The 16,889-nt window shown below is 47.5% G+C and overlaps 2 protein-coding genes across 4 annotated transcripts in view; both read left to right on the plus strand.

Annotated features, from left to right (window-relative positions):
- The first annotated feature begins 109 nt into the window (after positions 1-109).
- Positions 110-1,936, plus strand: LOC142827220 (uncharacterized). Its single transcript, XM_075921478.1, has 2 exons — positions 110-402; positions 1,187-1,936. Exons 1-2 carry the CDS (start codon positions 222-224, stop codon positions 1,783-1,785), a joined length of 780 nt encoding a protein of 259 aa, XP_075777593.1. The 5' UTR covers positions 110-221; the 3' UTR covers positions 1,786-1,936.
- A 9,249-nt stretch (positions 1,937-11,185) lies between these two features.
- LOC102461020 (serine/threonine-protein kinase SBK2-like) overlaps positions 11,186-16,889 on the plus strand; it is a 28,977-nt gene continuing 23,273 nt past the window's right edge. Inside the window, exons 1-2 of one of the 3 annotated variants that reach the window (XM_075921481.1) lie at positions 11,186-11,218; positions 16,164-16,339. The gene's annotated coding sequence lies outside the window, so the exon portion shown is untranslated. Of the gene's footprint in view, positions 11,219-15,976; positions 16,340-16,889 lie in introns of those variants that run through there. The other 2 variants (XM_075921483.1, XM_075921482.1) reach the window with 2 other exon arrangements.

Raw genomic sequence — 16,889 nt, forward strand, 5'->3', positions numbered from 1 at the left:
GGACAAGCTGCCTTGATATGCCCCCACCCTAAAAGAACCTCTGATACATCTGTGCTAATAGGGATCAATTTCAGTCTCTTCAAGGTACTCATGGACTGCTGCAGACAATGAGCTGGGGTCCAATATCTAAACACCCTGATGAGCCATAGTGTGCCTGCAAAGATGGAGTGAGAAGTGCTTGTTTTGAATACCGACTGAAGGGCAGTAAAGGAGGATAAGCAATGGTAGAGCAACCAGCTAAAGGAGAGATCCCTGAAGGAGTGCTGGTCCCCAGTGGAGTCATAACCCTGCCTGCTAAAAAGCCAGAGCAGTGCGACCAGGGGAGCGAAGCGGACAGGGGACTGCAGACAGGGGAGTTGAAGAGGGAGAGCAAAGCGACCCCACCGCCGAAGAGGCTACCCGGTGAGAGTACAAGCTGTGGTGTGAGTGTGTGTGTGTGCCTGACTGTTTGAATTTTACAGTTTGAAGTGTGAATTGAGTCTGATTCCAGGGAGTGCTAGCAGTTTCAGTTTCAGCTTCTGTGGCAGTTGGGACTGAGAGCCTGCCATTGTTCCCTTGATTGCCTCTGATTAGCCTCAGGCTCAGCCTTCCCCTGTGTGACTCAGAAGGGGGCAGGCCTGACCTAGGCAAGCAGGCTTTAAAAAGCCAGAGCAGTGCGACCAGGGGAGCGAAGCGGACAGGGGACTGCAGACAGGGGAGTTGAAGAGGGAGTGACTGATGGTGATGAAGACCCGAAGCGCTTGTGCCAGTACTTCTCCTGTCTCCTCCACCTGTGCCTGTATCCAGACAGAGAACCTGAGCATGGATGCCTCTACCCAGGTCCTGGTGTGGTCTTGCTGTATTTGTGGCTTGCAATTCCCACTGAGTGATCTCCAGGCTGGGGGAGACAACCGTTGTGAAAGGTGCCTGCTGGTAGAATCTCTCAGGCAGCAGGTGGGAGAGCTACAGGAGGAGGTGGCCAGGCTGAGGAGCATTCGAAGCCATGAGGAATTCCTGGACAGTATTCCTGTGGAGTCCACGGAGGTCACTGTCCTAGGATGTGGGACTGTTGACCAGCCACTTATGGAGGAGGCAGTGGTGCAGGGTGAGCACTGGCAGCTGGTTACTTCCGGCAGCAGGCAGTGTTCCACCCCTGCTCCTAACCCTCCCACTGTGTTGTTACATAACCGTTACACTTTACTTTCAGCAGGAGACAAGGAGTCACCCCCCACAGTGGAGGAGACCAGGCCTTGCACCACCAAGGTTGAGCAGTCTCCTGCCACCACTGCAAGGAGGAAACGTAGAGTAGTGGTGGTTGGAGACTCTCTTCTGAGGGGAACGGAGGCACCCATCTGTCGCCCTGACAGCTCATCTCGAGAGGTATGCTGTCTGCCAGGGGCCCGTATCCGAGATGTTACGGAGGCATTGTCGAGGATTATCCGGCCCTCTGACTACTACCCCATGCTACTCATCCACGTGGGCACAAATGATACTGCCAGGTGTGACACTGAGCGGATCAAGTGTGACTACAGGGCTTTGGGAGTACGGGTGAAGGAGTTTGGAGCGCAGGTGGTATTCTCTTCTATCCTTCCTGTCAAAGGTAGGGGCCCGGGCAGAGAGAGGTGCATCCTGGAGGTGAATACCTGGCTGCGACGATGGTGTCGCCAGGAGGGATTCGGCTTCCTTGATCACGGGGTGCTCTTCCAGGAAGGACTGCTTGGTGGAGATGGAGTTCACCTTTCCAGGAGCGGGAAGGCCTTGTTTGGACACAGACTGGCTAACCTTGTGAGGAGGGCTTTAAACTAGGTTTGTCGGGGGTAGGTGAGCAAAGCCCACAGGTAAGTGCTGAATGTGCGGGACTGGGAGATGGGTTGGAAATGGGGGGGACTACGGCCTATAATGGCAAGGAGAAAGGAGGGTCAGGGCACAACAGGGAGGCAAGATCAAATCAGTATCTTAGATGCCTATATACAAATGCGAGAAGTATGGGTAATAAGCAGGAAGAACTGGAATTGCTAACCAATAAATACAACTATGATATCATTGGTATTACAGAAACCTGGTGGGATGGGACGCATGATTGGAATATTGGTATGGAAGGGTACGGCTTGCTCAGGAAGGACAGACAGGGAAAAAAGGGAGGAGGGGTTGCCTTGTATATTAAAAATGTACACACTTGGACTGAAGTGGAGATGAACGTAGGAGATAGCTGTGTAGAGAGTCTCTGGGTTAAGCTAAAAGGGGTAAAAAACGAGGGTGATATCATGCTAGGAGTCTACTACAGGCCACCTAGCCAGGTGGAAGAGGTGGATGAGGCCTTTATTAAACAATTAACAAAACTATCCAAAGCCCAAGATTTGGTGGTGATGGGGGACTTCAACTATCCAGACATATGTTGGGAAACTAACACAGCGAGGCACAGGCTATCCAATAAGTTTCTGGACTGCATTGGAGACAACTTTCTGTTTCAGAAGGTTGAAAAAGCTACCAGAGGAGAAGCTGTTCTGGATTTGGTTTTAACAAATAGGGAGGAACTAGTTGAGAACTTGAAAGTGGAAGACAGTATAGGGGACAGTGATCACGAAATAATAGAGTTCATGATCTTAAGGAAAGGTAGAAGGGAGACCAGCACAATTGAGGTTATGGATTTCAGGAAGGCAGATTTTGATAAGCTCAGAGAACTTGTAGGTAAGGTCCCATGGGAAGCAAGACTGAAGGGAAAAACAACTGAGGAGAGTTGGAAGTATTTCAAAGGGACGTTGTTAAGGGCCCAAAAGCAAACAATTCCGCTGTGTAGGAAAGATAGAAAATATGGCAAAAGACCAGCTTGGCTTAACAAGGAGATCTTGCATGATCTCAAAATTAAAAAGGAGTCATATAAAAAATGGAAACTAGGACAACTAACAAAGGATGAATATAGGCAAGCAACACGGGAATGCAGGGGCAAGATTAGAAAGGCAAAGGCACAAAATGAGATCAAACTAGCTACAGGCATAAAGGGAAACAAGAAGACCTTTTATAAATACATTAAAAGCAAGAGGAAGACCAAGAACAGGGTAGGCCCACTGCTTAGCGAGGAGGGAGAAGCAGTAACAGGGAACTTGGAAATGGCGGAGATGCTCAATGACTTCTTTGTTTCGGTCTTCACCGAGAAGTCTGGAGGTGTGCCTAATGTAGTGAATACAAGCAGAGAGAGGGTAAGTTTAGAAGATAGGATACACAAAGAACAAGTTAAAAATCACTTCGGAAAGTTAGATGTCAGCAAATCACCAGGTCCTGATGAAATGCATCCCAGGATACTCAAGGAGCTGATAGAGGAGGTATCTGAGCCTTTAGCTATGATCTTTGAAAAATCATGGCAGACAGGGGAGATTCCAGAAGACTGGAAAAGGGCAAATATTGTGCCCATCTATAAAAAGGGGAATAAGAACAACCCAGGAAATTATAGACCGGTCAGTTTAACGTCTGTCCCAGGGAAGATAATGGAGCAGGTAATTAAAGAAATCATATGCAAACACTTGGAAAGTAATAAAGTGATAGGGAATAGCCAGCATGGGTTTGTGAAGAACAAGTCATGTCAAACTAATCTGATAGCTTTCTTTGATAAGATAACGAGCCTTGTGGATAAGGGAGAAGCGGTGGATGTCATATACCTAGACTTTAGTAAGGCATTTGATACGGTCTCGCATGATATTCTTATTGATAAACTAGGCAAATATAACTTAGATAGGGCCACGATAAGGTGGGTGCATAATTGGCTGGATAACCGTAGTCAGAGAGTTGTTGTTAACGGTTCTAAATCCTGCTGGAAAGGGATAACAAGTGGAGTTCCTCAAGGGTCTGTTTTGGGACCCGTACTGTTCAATATCTTCATCAATGATGTAGATATTGGGATAGAGAGTACTCTTATTAAGTTTGCAGATGATACCAAACTGGGTGGGGTTGCAACTTCTTCATGACTATCTTTGGAGGATAGGGACATAATTCAAAATGACCTTAGCAAGTTAGAGAAATGGTCAGAGGTAAACAGGATGAGGTTTAATAAAGAGAAATGCAAAGTGCTCCACTTAGGAAGGAACAATCAGTTCCATACATACAAGATGGGAAGCGACTGTCTAGGAAGGAGCATGGCAGAAAGGGATCTAGGGGTCATAGTGGACCACAAGTTGAATATGAGTCAACAGTGTGATGCTGTTGCAAAAAAAGCAAATATGATTCTAGGTTGTATCAACAGGTGTGTTGTAAGCAAAACTCGTGAAGTCATTCTGCCGCTCTACTCTGCACTAGTTAGGCCTCAGCTGGAGTACTGTGTCCAGTTCTGGGCGCCACATTTCAAGAAAGATGTGGAGAAATTGGAAAGGGTACAGAGAAGAGCGACAAGAATGATTAAAGGTCTAGAGAACATGACCTATGAAGCCAGGCTTCATGAACTGGGCTTGTTTAGTTTGGAAAAAAGAAGATTAAGGGGGGACATGATAGCGGTTTTCAAATATCTAAAAGGGTGTCACAAGGAGGAAGGCGAAAATTTGTTCCTCTTGGTTTCTGAGGACAGGACAAGGAGTAATGGGCTTAAAGTGCAGCAGGGAAGGTTTAGATTGGACATTAGGAAAAAATTCCTAACTGTCAGGGTGGTCAAATATTGGAATAAATTGCCAAGGGAGGTGGTGGAATCTCCCTCTCTGGAGATATTTAAGAACAGGTTAGATAGACATCTGTCAGGGATGGTGTAGACGGAGCTTGATCCTGCCTTGAGGGCGGGGGGCTGGACTCGATGACCTCTCGAGGTCCCTTCCAGTCCTATTATTCTATGATTCTATGATTCTAAAGCCCAGGAAAAGGCGATTATACTGGTTGCTAATGAAACAAGCCATGGTGTTGTTATGAAGCAACAACAGAAGATAGCAGACCTCTTTGAGCCTGAAACCCTTGTAAGACCCTAGTGTGAAACTGAAGTTCTGGTGATAGATCCTGCAACGTTTGACTTTGGAGATTTGCCATTATCAGAGGAGTAGAAGCATCACCCAAGGAAGAAGCCTTGATGAAAGAAGCAAAGTATTCTCACTACATAAGTAGTACTGGGGGTGTGCAAAAGGAGGAGAGCATAACATCAGATTATACGATTCCTGACCCTTCAGAGAGAGACCTAGGATAACTGCACTCTCAGAAATGGAAAACGTGTGACATCATCTTCAAGAGCTGACTGCAAATTGCATCATTGCAGAGTCCTCAAGCCCCCTACATATCACCTATGGGGATGGTCCATTAAAAGAAAGGGAAAATCCAGATATGTATCAACTACCACATCCTAAACAGCCATATTATGGTTGATCAGTGCACCATGGCATGACTACAAGATGTCTTTGACTGTTTGCTGGGAAGCCAGTGGTTCTCAGTATTGGATCACATGTAAAAAGAGAAGAGTGAAACCTTGTTGCAATTATTCCATCTGCCCCTGAGGGTACACTATTTTGGAGGAAATGGAGCAAACCAAAATGGACTTAGGAAGTGCTGCACTGGATCTCAGTAGGGCCTTTACAAAAATCAACAAACATGACTAGTGCTACCAGAAGAGCCATGAGGGCCCTGCATGATGATGTTGGACATTTGGGAAAAGAGAGAACCCTGAAACTTATTCATAGTAGGGTGTACTGACTCCAAATGACTGAAGACATACACAAGAAATGTGAAAAATGCACCCAGTGTGTTCAAAGGAAAACTATGCTCACGAGAGCAGCATATCTGAAGAATATCACCAGCAACAAACCTTTGGAGCTGGTATGCATTGATTTCTTGCCTTATACATGGACAGGAGGAATATTGGGAATATTTTAGTAGTGACTGACCACTTTACACGGCATCTGCAGGCATATCCCACCAGTGACCAGAAAGCCACCACTATTGCTCAGTTATTGCAGGAAAAATATTTTTCAATTTATGGCTACCCAGCTTGGATGCACTCTGACCAGGAATGGAACTTTGAGAGTCACCTTCTGAAGTGAGGATGGAAGGAATTATGAAGTCTAGAACAACACCTTCATGGTGATCCTCAACCCAAATGATTTAATCAAACTCTGTTGCATATGCTGGGAACTTTAGGTCCCGTGCAGAAAGCATCCTGCAACCAGCACATTTCATTTTTGGTGCATGCCTACAATGCCACAAAGAATAATGCTACAGGAGTCACTCCATATCTCATAATGTTTTAGTGGAAGACAAGGTTATCCATAGACATGTGCTTTGGGGTATCAGAGGAAGGAGAAAGCTATGAGACACATCAGCAGCATGTTTCCTGACTAAGGCTAGGTCTACATTGCAAAGAAAAGTCAGAAAAAGATACGCAAATTGAGTATCTTTTTCCACTTTTCTTTTGAAAGAGGCTTTTCCGAAATTTGGCCTGTCTACACAGAGCCAAATGTCGGAAAAAACCTCCTCTTTTAGCATATCCCTTCTTCCTTGTAGAATGAGGATTACAGGGATGGCAAAAGAACGCGTCCACTTTTTCGGCAATTTTTCCGAAAATCAGAAGTGTTCCTTGGATGTGGCAAAGCTTTTCTGGAATACCGTAGGTATCCCAGAAAAGGTCTGTAGTGCACACATAGCCTAAGAGATACTTATCATTGGCTATAACTGGTGCCCACAGGAACTCAGACAGTAACGAACACTGATATGATGCTAGGATGCATTCACAAGTGCTCCAGCTGGGGACATGGTTCTGCTGTGAAATTTGGGTGTTGCTGGCAAACACCAGATTGCTCACAGATTGACATGGTGGTGGTGGCAAATCTAGAAGAACTGCTGATCTACAAGATTAAAGCTGGGACAGGGACAGGACAAATAAAGATTATTCATAGAAACCTCCTTCTACCTGTGGGGGAGATAGTAGGTTCCCCTTATTGAATGGACCATGACATGGGATCTGGGTGAAAAAAGGGTGCTGGATCAAATCCACCACTAACATACATACAGGGTGTGCCCTCTGAGGCTAATATATCCTTATCTAGCACATCTGAGAGTGAGTCTGAAGAGGAGGACCCTACTGTGGAATATCCTAGAATAGAGACAAGATTCCAGCCTCAGCTAAATCTTTTTCAGCTCTAAACTCCAGGACTGAAGCATTTAGGCCTGTTCATGGCAACCCCCTCCCCCTATCAACACTGAGACAAGCTTGGGACAGTGAATTTGTCCCACCAACTTCCCAGACCTCCTTGAAGAAAAACAGGTTTGTGTTGAAACTCCTAGATTGGAGAGCAGAGGGGACATACAAGTGGAAGGTGCTCTGGGCATTCCAGTACCACAGCAAGAAATGCAGGGCCTGTACCAGTAGTGGGAGTAGCCTCAAGGGAACCCTCACCATCCCTAGCACATGAAGAATTTGCCTCTGTCAGGCCCACTCTCAATAGGCACAACAAGGTTATAAGGCCAATAAACAGACTATCTTATGATGGACCTGCAGCGGTTAGTGAAGAAGCGATATACTTAGCTCACAGGCTCATGGCAGCCATAGTGGGTTTCTTCAGAGCCTCTGAGGAAAAATCAAGCAGTTGGTATTATCTGGAGTGTGATTTGCCAGGATGACACATTCTTAGCTGGAGGGAGGATGTAAACAGGGTCTGAATGAACTCTCTCCTGACAGGTAGCTGGGAGAGGGAAAGACTTCAGGAGCAAACTGTATGTACATGAACACACTACTCTGCTTAGACAGCCAGCAGACAGTGGAGTTGCATAAAGAGATCAACTATGGCCGGTGTTGGGTGACAAAGAGAACTGAATGCATGGGTAGTAAAATGCCATTGTCAATACTATTGTCATTATTGTATGAAGAAAGGGGAGCAAAACTGCTTAACCTGTCCCAAATGAGGAGGTCGCCCTCAACTGAAACAATCTCATTAATGCCAGAGCCCTGTGAAAGTAAGAGGGGTGGGAATAAGTGTTCAAGTCTGTGGTGTGGACTCTCCTCAATTGTGCCCTGTTTGTTTAACCTGTTCCTTCCCACAGTTCAAAGACTAAGTAGGCTTAATGGGAAGCCTCTTTGTTATTTTCAATGCTCAGTCAGAGCTGCAACTGCTTGTGGTGGGATTGTATTTCCGACCAGTCTGCTAAGGGCTAAAAAGCACTAACAGGCCAACCTGCAGAGGTCACAACAGAAAGGTGAGTGGCAGCAGAGGGCAGTAGGTGGGAGTGGCCCATGGGAGCGGCAAGCAGGTGGCTGGCAGAAGCACCCAGTCAGAGCAAGATATACCGAAATAACATAGTCTGCATCTACACACAAGCAGTTATTTTGACATAATATCAAAATAATGTCAAGCTGGAGGACTTCTTACTCCAACTCCTGCAATCCTCATTGTACGAGGAGTAAGGGAAGTCAGAGGAAGAGTGCTCTTTCTTGGACCTTCTGCTGTGCAAACATAGCCAAAAGCCAAAATAAGCTATTTCGACTTAAGCTACTCAACTGACGTGCCTCAAGCTGCATAGCTAATTTCGGCTTTAGCCCTCCTGTGTAGATGTGCCCTGAGACTCTCCGACCTGATAAGGAATCATCAGGGGACAATATAATGAATATGGCTGCAGCTGCATCAACTCCATCTGTCCCCACCACAGCAAAGTTTCCACGTGAGCAGTATTTTGTTCTGGTGGTTGTTTCTCCCAGGCCTGCAGTGAAACACATGAATGGGCATTAGCCCAAAGGTCTTTAGACTCTTTTGTCACTGCAACCAATACTGAGCAGTGTTTCTGGGGAGAGAGCCAAAGGCAGGCTGGTTGGCCATTGCTGCTTATGAGTTAGTGGCAGTGTTTGTTATTTGCTGACGTACGTCAGAGGCTTCTCACAGGGTGGATGGTGGGGAGGTGGTGTTGGGCAATTTGAGGCACATTGGGAGCTGGGACAGAGTCTAGCCCTGGACAGGGGCAGTTGCTGGAACTTGGGAGAAGTGAGACTGGCACATCTCCAGAGAGATGAGAGACTTTTCATCTGCAGCTCAAAAGGGATTTCATGCCTCAGTTTATGCCAGCATGAGTGGGTGGGACTCTGAGGCAGGGAAGTATTTGCAGACTCCACCATACTGTTCCCTTTCAACAGGGGAGTGCTTTGGGGAAGTACTTTCAGGAGTCCATGCAAGCAGCACTACTCCAGGTCTCTAGTTTTCTGACCCTCCCTGGATTTGCTCTCCCAGGCATTTATAAAACCTCCTTTCACAGGGTGAGAAATGTTCCCAGAAATATCCCTTAGTTTACTACTGTGTATCTGCACACAAACTGCAAAAGACTCTTGTGCTCGTTGAGGCTGAGGGAAAATGCCTTCCCAGTGCCCACTCCCAGGACCTTGTGCCCTCAGGTAAGACTTGAGGAAGGGACAAATGGTCACAGCATTCCACTGCCCAGGCTGTCCCTACACACGCCTACCCCACACTGCACAGTGAAACTGTCCTGACTCATCTCTCAGGGCTCTTCCCATCCAGACAGGTGGGGCAGGCCCCTACAGGCAAGGCTTTTCCCTGAGCAGATGTAGGACACAGAATGGACAACCTGGTCAGAGAAAGGGAACCAGGAGGCTGCTCAGTCACTGACCATTTAGCTCCACACACAAAAATCCACATTGACCAGGGCTGAAGTCCATGGCATCGAGGGACTGTGCTGGAGGGGGGTAAGGCAGCTCTGGGGGTACGTCTAGACTACAGGCTTCTGTCGACAGAAGTTTTGTCAACAGATACTGTCGACAAAACTTCTGTCGACAAAGAGCGTCTAGACTACATTGAGTTCTGTCGACAAAGCAAGCTGCTTTGTCGACATGGTAGTGTAGACGCAAAGGACAGTTTACATTCAATAACACCTTCTGTCGACAGAAACTCTGTCGACAGAAGGTGTTATGCCTCGTAAAATGAGGTTTACCAACGTCGACAAAACTGCTGAGTTCTGTCGACGTTATGTCGACAGAACTCAGCGGTAGTGTAGACGCAGGTATAGTTTTGTCGACAAAAGTCCACTTTTGTCGACAAAACTCTGTAGTCTAGACACACCCTGGCTGTCCAGGGCAGAGAGTGACATCTGCATTCCTCTCACACCATGTACCTCCAGAGTTACAATACATACATTTTTATGGGCAGCTTCCCAGAAAGTCCCCATGATACACTTTGTGCCCCAGCATTCCCAAATGAGTCAACCAAACAGGAACATGGAAATTCAAGCCTGTTCCATATCCCCAGAGCCTGCCTGTGATCCTGGAAAGGAGAACAGAGAGAGAGAGCTTGAGGAATTTAGGTCTGTCCACAGCACCTTCAACAGCACGATTGGGCTTAAAACCCAAGGCAGCAGTTTCTTTGGGGGGTGGGCTAATAACAGGGGACACGTTTCTGCTGTTGCATGAAGGACACTGGACACAAGCCATAGGGCATGTTTTTCAAAAGCAGCCTTTTGCCTCAAGCCCTAGTGATACCAGGACCCCAGGGCACAGCACTCTCCTGCTGTGTCCAGGTTCAGGTTGGAAGGGGGCTACCTTGTAGAAGAGTCAATGCACAGGAACTACCAGCTCCTCACGCTCAGTGGGATGAAGCTCGAACCCTGCACCATCATAGTGCCAGCTGAGGGACTCACCACCACACCTGCAGCCTGCAGCCTGGCTAGCCCCTTACATTGCCCCGGAGAGAAGGCTGCTTTGTAGCCTAATGCCTCCTCCTCAGCAGCACAAGGTCCCATACCTCACAGCAGCAAAGGCAACTTGTGTGGGGGGGAGTTTGAGCTGGGCTGAGCAGCTTTTCTCCATCCCTAATGAACTTAAAACCCCTCCAATTGGCTGCCTGCACTATTTTCCCACCTCCTGGAGCACAGCAACCCATCAGAGCTGAGGCAGGAACAGCTTTCTCTCTTAGCTGGGCAAAGCCAGTGCCATTCTCATGAGAGGGGAAGGGACAGAAGTAGGGCAGGTGCCCCAGGCTGCTGGGCTCTTGAGCCCCCTTCTTGCCTCACCCTTCCCATGAAAATGGTTTTGGGTTGCTAAGGGGTGGGGAGAGGAGGATGCTAAGGAGCCTAGCAACCCAGGGCAGTTCCACTCCTGTTGCCCCCTCCCCTCCCATGAGCAATGGGGACAAGTTGGTGCATCTGCTCCCTTCCCCCTCCTGGAACATTCTTCAGGGAAAGGGGCCAGCAGATTCCAAAGTGATGGCATAGAGAAAAATGACCTCACAGCACAAATGGCCTGTGCAGCTGGCGGCAGCAACTGAGAGCCCTACCTATGCTTGGGAACTGGGTGAGCACACAGCCCCAGCCCTGCTTTCATGGGAACAGAGTGGCAACCCCCATCCTGCACCACTGTCTGGCTCCGCATGGCCACCTGCTGGGACTGGACAGGGGTGCTGGCAGGACAGATTAATAGCAGGAGAAGGTAGAGCGATGGGGGTCGGGAGCCAGTGGGCTCTTCCCTACCTTAGTTTAAGGCTCCAAGCAGGCTAGGTATCATGGGACCTATGCAGAACTGTCAATGGTGTCATTCTCTGTAAATTATAATGGCCTACTTGCATACGGTAAATAGCTTGCATATTACCATAAACTTCATCTTAAAAATAAGGATGTAATTTTAGTGCTGGTGAACGGCATCAGCATGAGAGTCCTGGTGAACAGAGCCCCCTGTCTGTATGAAGGGTACCCCACCCTCCATAGAGCTCTGTAGCTGCCCTCAGCTCTAGTATGGTGCGGAGGTGCTGTCACTGGGGATCACAAGGACAGCTTGTTCTCCACAGCCCAGGCAGTTCCTAGTATTGCTGCTGAGTTTGCTTGTTTGTACAGAGTAAGAATGGTGGTGAGTTTGTGAAAAGGGAGCTGGAGATGAGACCCAGCAAACTCATTTCACACAGGGGTCACCAGATGGCCAGTAGCTGGGAACAGCTGTTAGTGCTGCTGCACAGGGCTATATTCATACTGGAGAATAGCAGATGAGAGGCTGTGTAGCACATTTGAGATGTGTTGGGGCAGTAAGTCCCAGCTGTTGCTAGTGTCACACCTGTAAGAAAGAGGTAGTTTTCTGATTTTAAAAGGGCAGAGTTAAGGTTTTCCAGACAACTGCATATCTTTTCTTGACCATTGAGTACTTCACTTTGCAACCTTCATGTTCTTGTAATGTTGTTTATTTGTGTGCAATTTCTTAGGGATGTTTTTATGTCATCGTGACAGGGTGCCATTGCCCTGCACTGACAGTGGTGTCGCCGCAACTCTCTGGGAAGAGCAGCAGCCGGCATGCCACCTCTGCAGCTTATGCTCAGAGGCAGGTAGGGAGAATCTGGGGGTAGCTAGGGCCCTAGGGGAGGCTAGGTCCAGGGAGGGGGAGGACACCGGAGGCCCTAACCAGAGGCAAGCGGGGCAAGCGAAGCCCCAGACATAAAGGCTATGTCTAGACTGGCATGATTTTCTGGAAATGCTTTTAATGGAAAAGTTTTCCGTTAAAAGCATTTTCGGAACAGAGCATCTAGATTGGCACAGACGCTTTTCCACAAAAGCACTTTTTGCGGAAAAGCGTCCGTGGCCAATCTAGATGCGCTTTTCCGCAAAAAAGCCCCGATCGCCATTTTCGCGATTGGGGCATTTTTGCGGAAAACAAATCTCAGCTGTTTACACTGGCCGTTTTGCGCAAAAGTTTTGCGCAAAAGGGACTTTTGCCCGAACGGGAGCAGCATAGTATTTCCGCAAAAAGCACTGATTTCTTACAGTAGGAAGTCAGTGCTTTTGCGGAAATTCAAGCGGCCAGTGTAGACAGCTGGCAAGTTTTTCCGGAAAAGCGGCTGATTTTCTGGAAAAACTGGCCAGTCTAGACACAGCCAAAGGGAGGGTGTGTGACAGGGCAAAACCCCAGCCTGGAGCAGGGGCTGAAAGGAAAGCCCCAGCTGGGGCAGTTAGTGCTAATGAGGGCCCAGCTGGGGGCTATATAAAGGAGACTAGTCGGCTGCTCAGAGGAGACAGCAGTAAGGATCTGTCTGCTAGGGAAGTAGGTGGCTCCCTGGAACTAGAGCAATGCTGGGGAAGAAGGGTAGGGCTAGGGGAGCTCTAGCCAAGTGAGCTCCCAGGCTAGAGGGCCTGGAGCAAGGCCCAGGGCTATGAGGGCTGTAGTGAGGCAGCCATGATAGGCAGGGGAACTGAGAGGATGCCGTGACCAGGGAGAAACGCAGGGAGATACCACCTGGAGAGAGGTGTCCAGTGAGGCAAGAGAGCTAATCCCCAGAACAGCCAGCTGGAGGCGCCAGGGTGGTGAGTCCGCCCTGCAACAGTCATGTACAACAGTGAAGAGAGAGTCTATGGATGTAACTATAACAACTTCTTGATCATGTGTCATCAACACTGAGCTGTTAGCATTGATTGTTACACATAAGCTACAGAATTAAATCAATCTGTTGTTAGCTGAAGAAGGCTGGTGTCCTGGATTGAGGGAACCAGGTGCTAGGTCTGGGAGGTTGTTTGTGGGTATCTCCAGCTTGGCCTGTCCACCCTCACCATAGTTTCTCTGGCAGTTCCTAGTGCCATATCTGTTGGTGCTGCTGCTTTTGCTGTGTAGCTGCATATTTGGCTCTTGAGAATGTTCTTGTCCAGTTAGTATTTTGATTGCTATTGCTTTTCTGACCAAGAAGTCCTTGAACATTTGGTCACCAATTTGATGACATCTGTTGTTCTTTCACATGTAATGGGAGACCATGGGAAGGTTGCATAGGCATGGACATCTCTTCTACAAATGGAAAATTCAAGGATCACTATATTGTGACTGTTGTGAGGTACAGCTATGCAGCACATCAGACAACAGCCCCTTTCACGCTTATAGGCTACGTCTACACTGGCATGAATTTCCAAAAATGCTTTTAACGGAAAAGTTTTCCGTTAAAAGCATTTTCGGAAAAGCGCGTCTAGATTGGCAGGATGCTTTTCCGCAAAAGCACTTTTTGCGGAAAACCGCCGATCGCCTTTTTCACGATCGGGGCTTTTTTGCGGAAAACAGTACTATGCTGTCTACACTGGCCCTTTTGCGCAAAAGTCTTTCGGAAAAAGACTTTTGCCCAAACGGGAGCAGCATCGTTTTTCCGGAAAAGCACTGATGATTTTACATGAGATCGTCAGTGCTTTTCCAGAAATTCAAGCAGCCAGTGTAGACAGCTGGCAAGTTTTTTCCGGAAAAGCAGATGATTTTCTAGACTGGCAAGTTTTTCTAGACACAGGCATACAGTGATGGCATAAGGGGAATCCATCTAGCTACACCAGGGCTATGTCTACATTGGCAAGATTTTGTGCAAATACTTTTAATGCAAGAGTTTTTGTGTTAAAGTATTTGCGCAAGAGAGCGTCTACACTGGTATGTGCTTTTGCGCAAAAGCATCTGTGCCAGTAGAGACGCTCCCTTGCGCAAGAAAGCTCCGATGGCCATTTTAGCCATCGGGCTTTCTTGCGCAAGAAATTAACATTGCCTGCTTTTGTGCAAAGTCTTGCCAATGTAGACACAGCCTCAGGAGTATTAGAATGCCTTTTGTATTGCAAGATTCCATTATAATCTCAGACCATTGCATTTGAAATGCCATAAGAAAGAAAACACATTTTCTTTCTGCCTGTTTTCCTGAACAAGGAATGTAAGAGATGGAAAATGGTAATAGTTAACATATTAAATCTTAGCTAACCACAATGGAACTTCGCAGAACAAAGAAGAGGCAAGGTTGTGTTTCATGGACTTTTCTGCTGAAGACTAGCAAAACTCAGCAGCACCAAAAAGTAGCAGAGGTGACGAGGGATGGATGTGAGAGCTTCTCAAAGAAAGGAATCTTTTATAATGGAAAAAAATAGTAACCTAAATGTAAGACACACTACAGACTCCTTATAGTATAATTCCTGCCCTGCCTATGGGATATCAGCATGATTTGGGTGCAGGAAATGTAGATCTACCACATAAACTTCTTCCAGTTCAGCCATAGGAGCAATGGCTTGTGATTTGCTATTATCTAGCCATAGAGGAAGACACAGGCTACACTTTGCCAGTGGGACACACAGCTCTTTGTGAGGCAGCAGAGGAATGTTGGGTGTTGAGATTCCTGGGTTATATTCATGACTGTATGGGCAAAGTGTGGTGTAGGGGTTAGAGATAGTACAGTTAGGCCCATTCCTTCTGAAAGGCAGCATGAAGCACTGGCTGAAATTTGGCTTTGCCATATCAGAAACCTGGATTCCCCATCTCTATCTCTGCCTGTACTGTCTGTGTCCATCTCCCAGTTACCTCAGTGGTGGAATGGGTTCATGACAGGACAGGTAGAAACGTGAGGCCTTAGCTGGTGATAAGGGTTGGGGAAGCACACAAATGCTGATTGCAGTCAGTGGAAGAACTGGGCTTAGAACTCCCAGGTTGCATCTTAGAGCCCCAGCCCCCATATAGAGCACAAGGCCTTTCCCCTGAGCTGCGGGAATGCGTGACAAACCTGTTGCATGTATGAATGTTATACGAGATGCATATCATTCAGCAGCTTTGCCCCTGGCGGCCACACGCTGGCCCACTGCCCTGCCCCTCAGCTTGCCTGACATTGCAATGGCAGCTCCATGGAAACAGGAGGGCATGGGAAAGGGGGGTGGATGGTAATGGAGGCAGGTGCACAGGCCTCACAGAGCTCCTGATGGACACTAGAGTGGAACTTGAAGCCCCAAATGAAAATCTCCTCCCTGCTCTCCACTGACAGCATTCCTGCCTCTCCTCCCTTCCAGCCCAGTGCACCTAGCCTGGGTCCCTGTTACTCCTGCCCCAAAGTCCTTGCTGTTCTTTGCAGTTCCCTTGCAACCTAGGGCATGGCTACACAACAGAGCTAAAGCAGAGATAAGCTACACAACTTGAGCTATGACAATTGTGTAGCTTAAATTGAAATAGCTTATTTTGACTTTAGGCGCTGTCTACACAGCAGGAAGTATGAGGTAGAGCACTCTTCCTCCCACTTCCCTTACTCCTCTTACAATGAGGGTTACAGGAGTCACAGTAAGAAGTCTTCCAGTTTGACGTTATTTTGACATGTCAAAATAACTACCTGCTGTGTAGATGCAGACTCTGTTATTTTGGAATAACGCCAGTGGTTCTGAAGTAACGTTACTGTGTAGACATAACCCTAGATTCCTATACAAATCTAGCTATCCATTTATTATCTCTTTGCCCACCACTATTGTCACTGAACCAGTGATGGGATCTCTTGCAGACAAGCCAAGAACCAAGCAGCCATGGAAAATGAAGAGTGACACTAGAGAAGATACCTCCAGGTACAGGGAGTTGAGTGCAGAGGGTTGTGTACCCCTTGCCCTGGGACACACCAGGTCACATTCTCCAGGAGCTGCTGAGCTGGGCTCTCCCCAGCACTGAGTGGCACCCACGCAGGTACATTCTGTATGAGAGTTTGTCTCTGGTGGGAACACTTTGCCCATCAACCCCAGTGCACTATATTTGCACACAGCCCAAAGCCATGGCTACAGTAGGCTTTGAAGTACATCCAGCTCTGCCCTGCAGTACAGAGACACTCCCCATCCTGGGTCTGAATGGGCTGACTGGGACTACTTCCCTTCCACAGCCATTGCCAGCTGCCAGGAAGGAATTAGCAATGGGCAGTGGGGGATTTAGAGTTAACGGGGCCCTGTGCTCAGCTTCATGTTGCCCCCCTCTTGGGACCCAGCCAAGAAAAACATTCTCTCTCATCTTCCCTCCCCCCCTTCTCCTCCTATATTACAAGTATAGGAAGAAAATAACAATAAAGTGAGTTCTCTTGATTGTTTTTGTAATCTAACTTTTTTTCCCCTCACAGGCCACTTAAAATGGCTGAGGGTCTCAGTGGATCACTTAATGATCTCTCCAAATGTTGTTTATACTGTTAGCTAACTACTGTAAAGTGCTTTGGATAAGAGAATGCTTTATTTTTAAAAAAAAGTAGTAA

Source organism: Pelodiscus sinensis, chromosome 2 (assembly GCF_049634645.1).
Source record: "Pelodiscus sinensis isolate JC-2024 chromosome 2, ASM4963464v1, whole genome shotgun sequence".
NCBI lineage: Eukaryota > Metazoa > Chordata > Testudines > Trionychidae > Pelodiscus > Pelodiscus sinensis.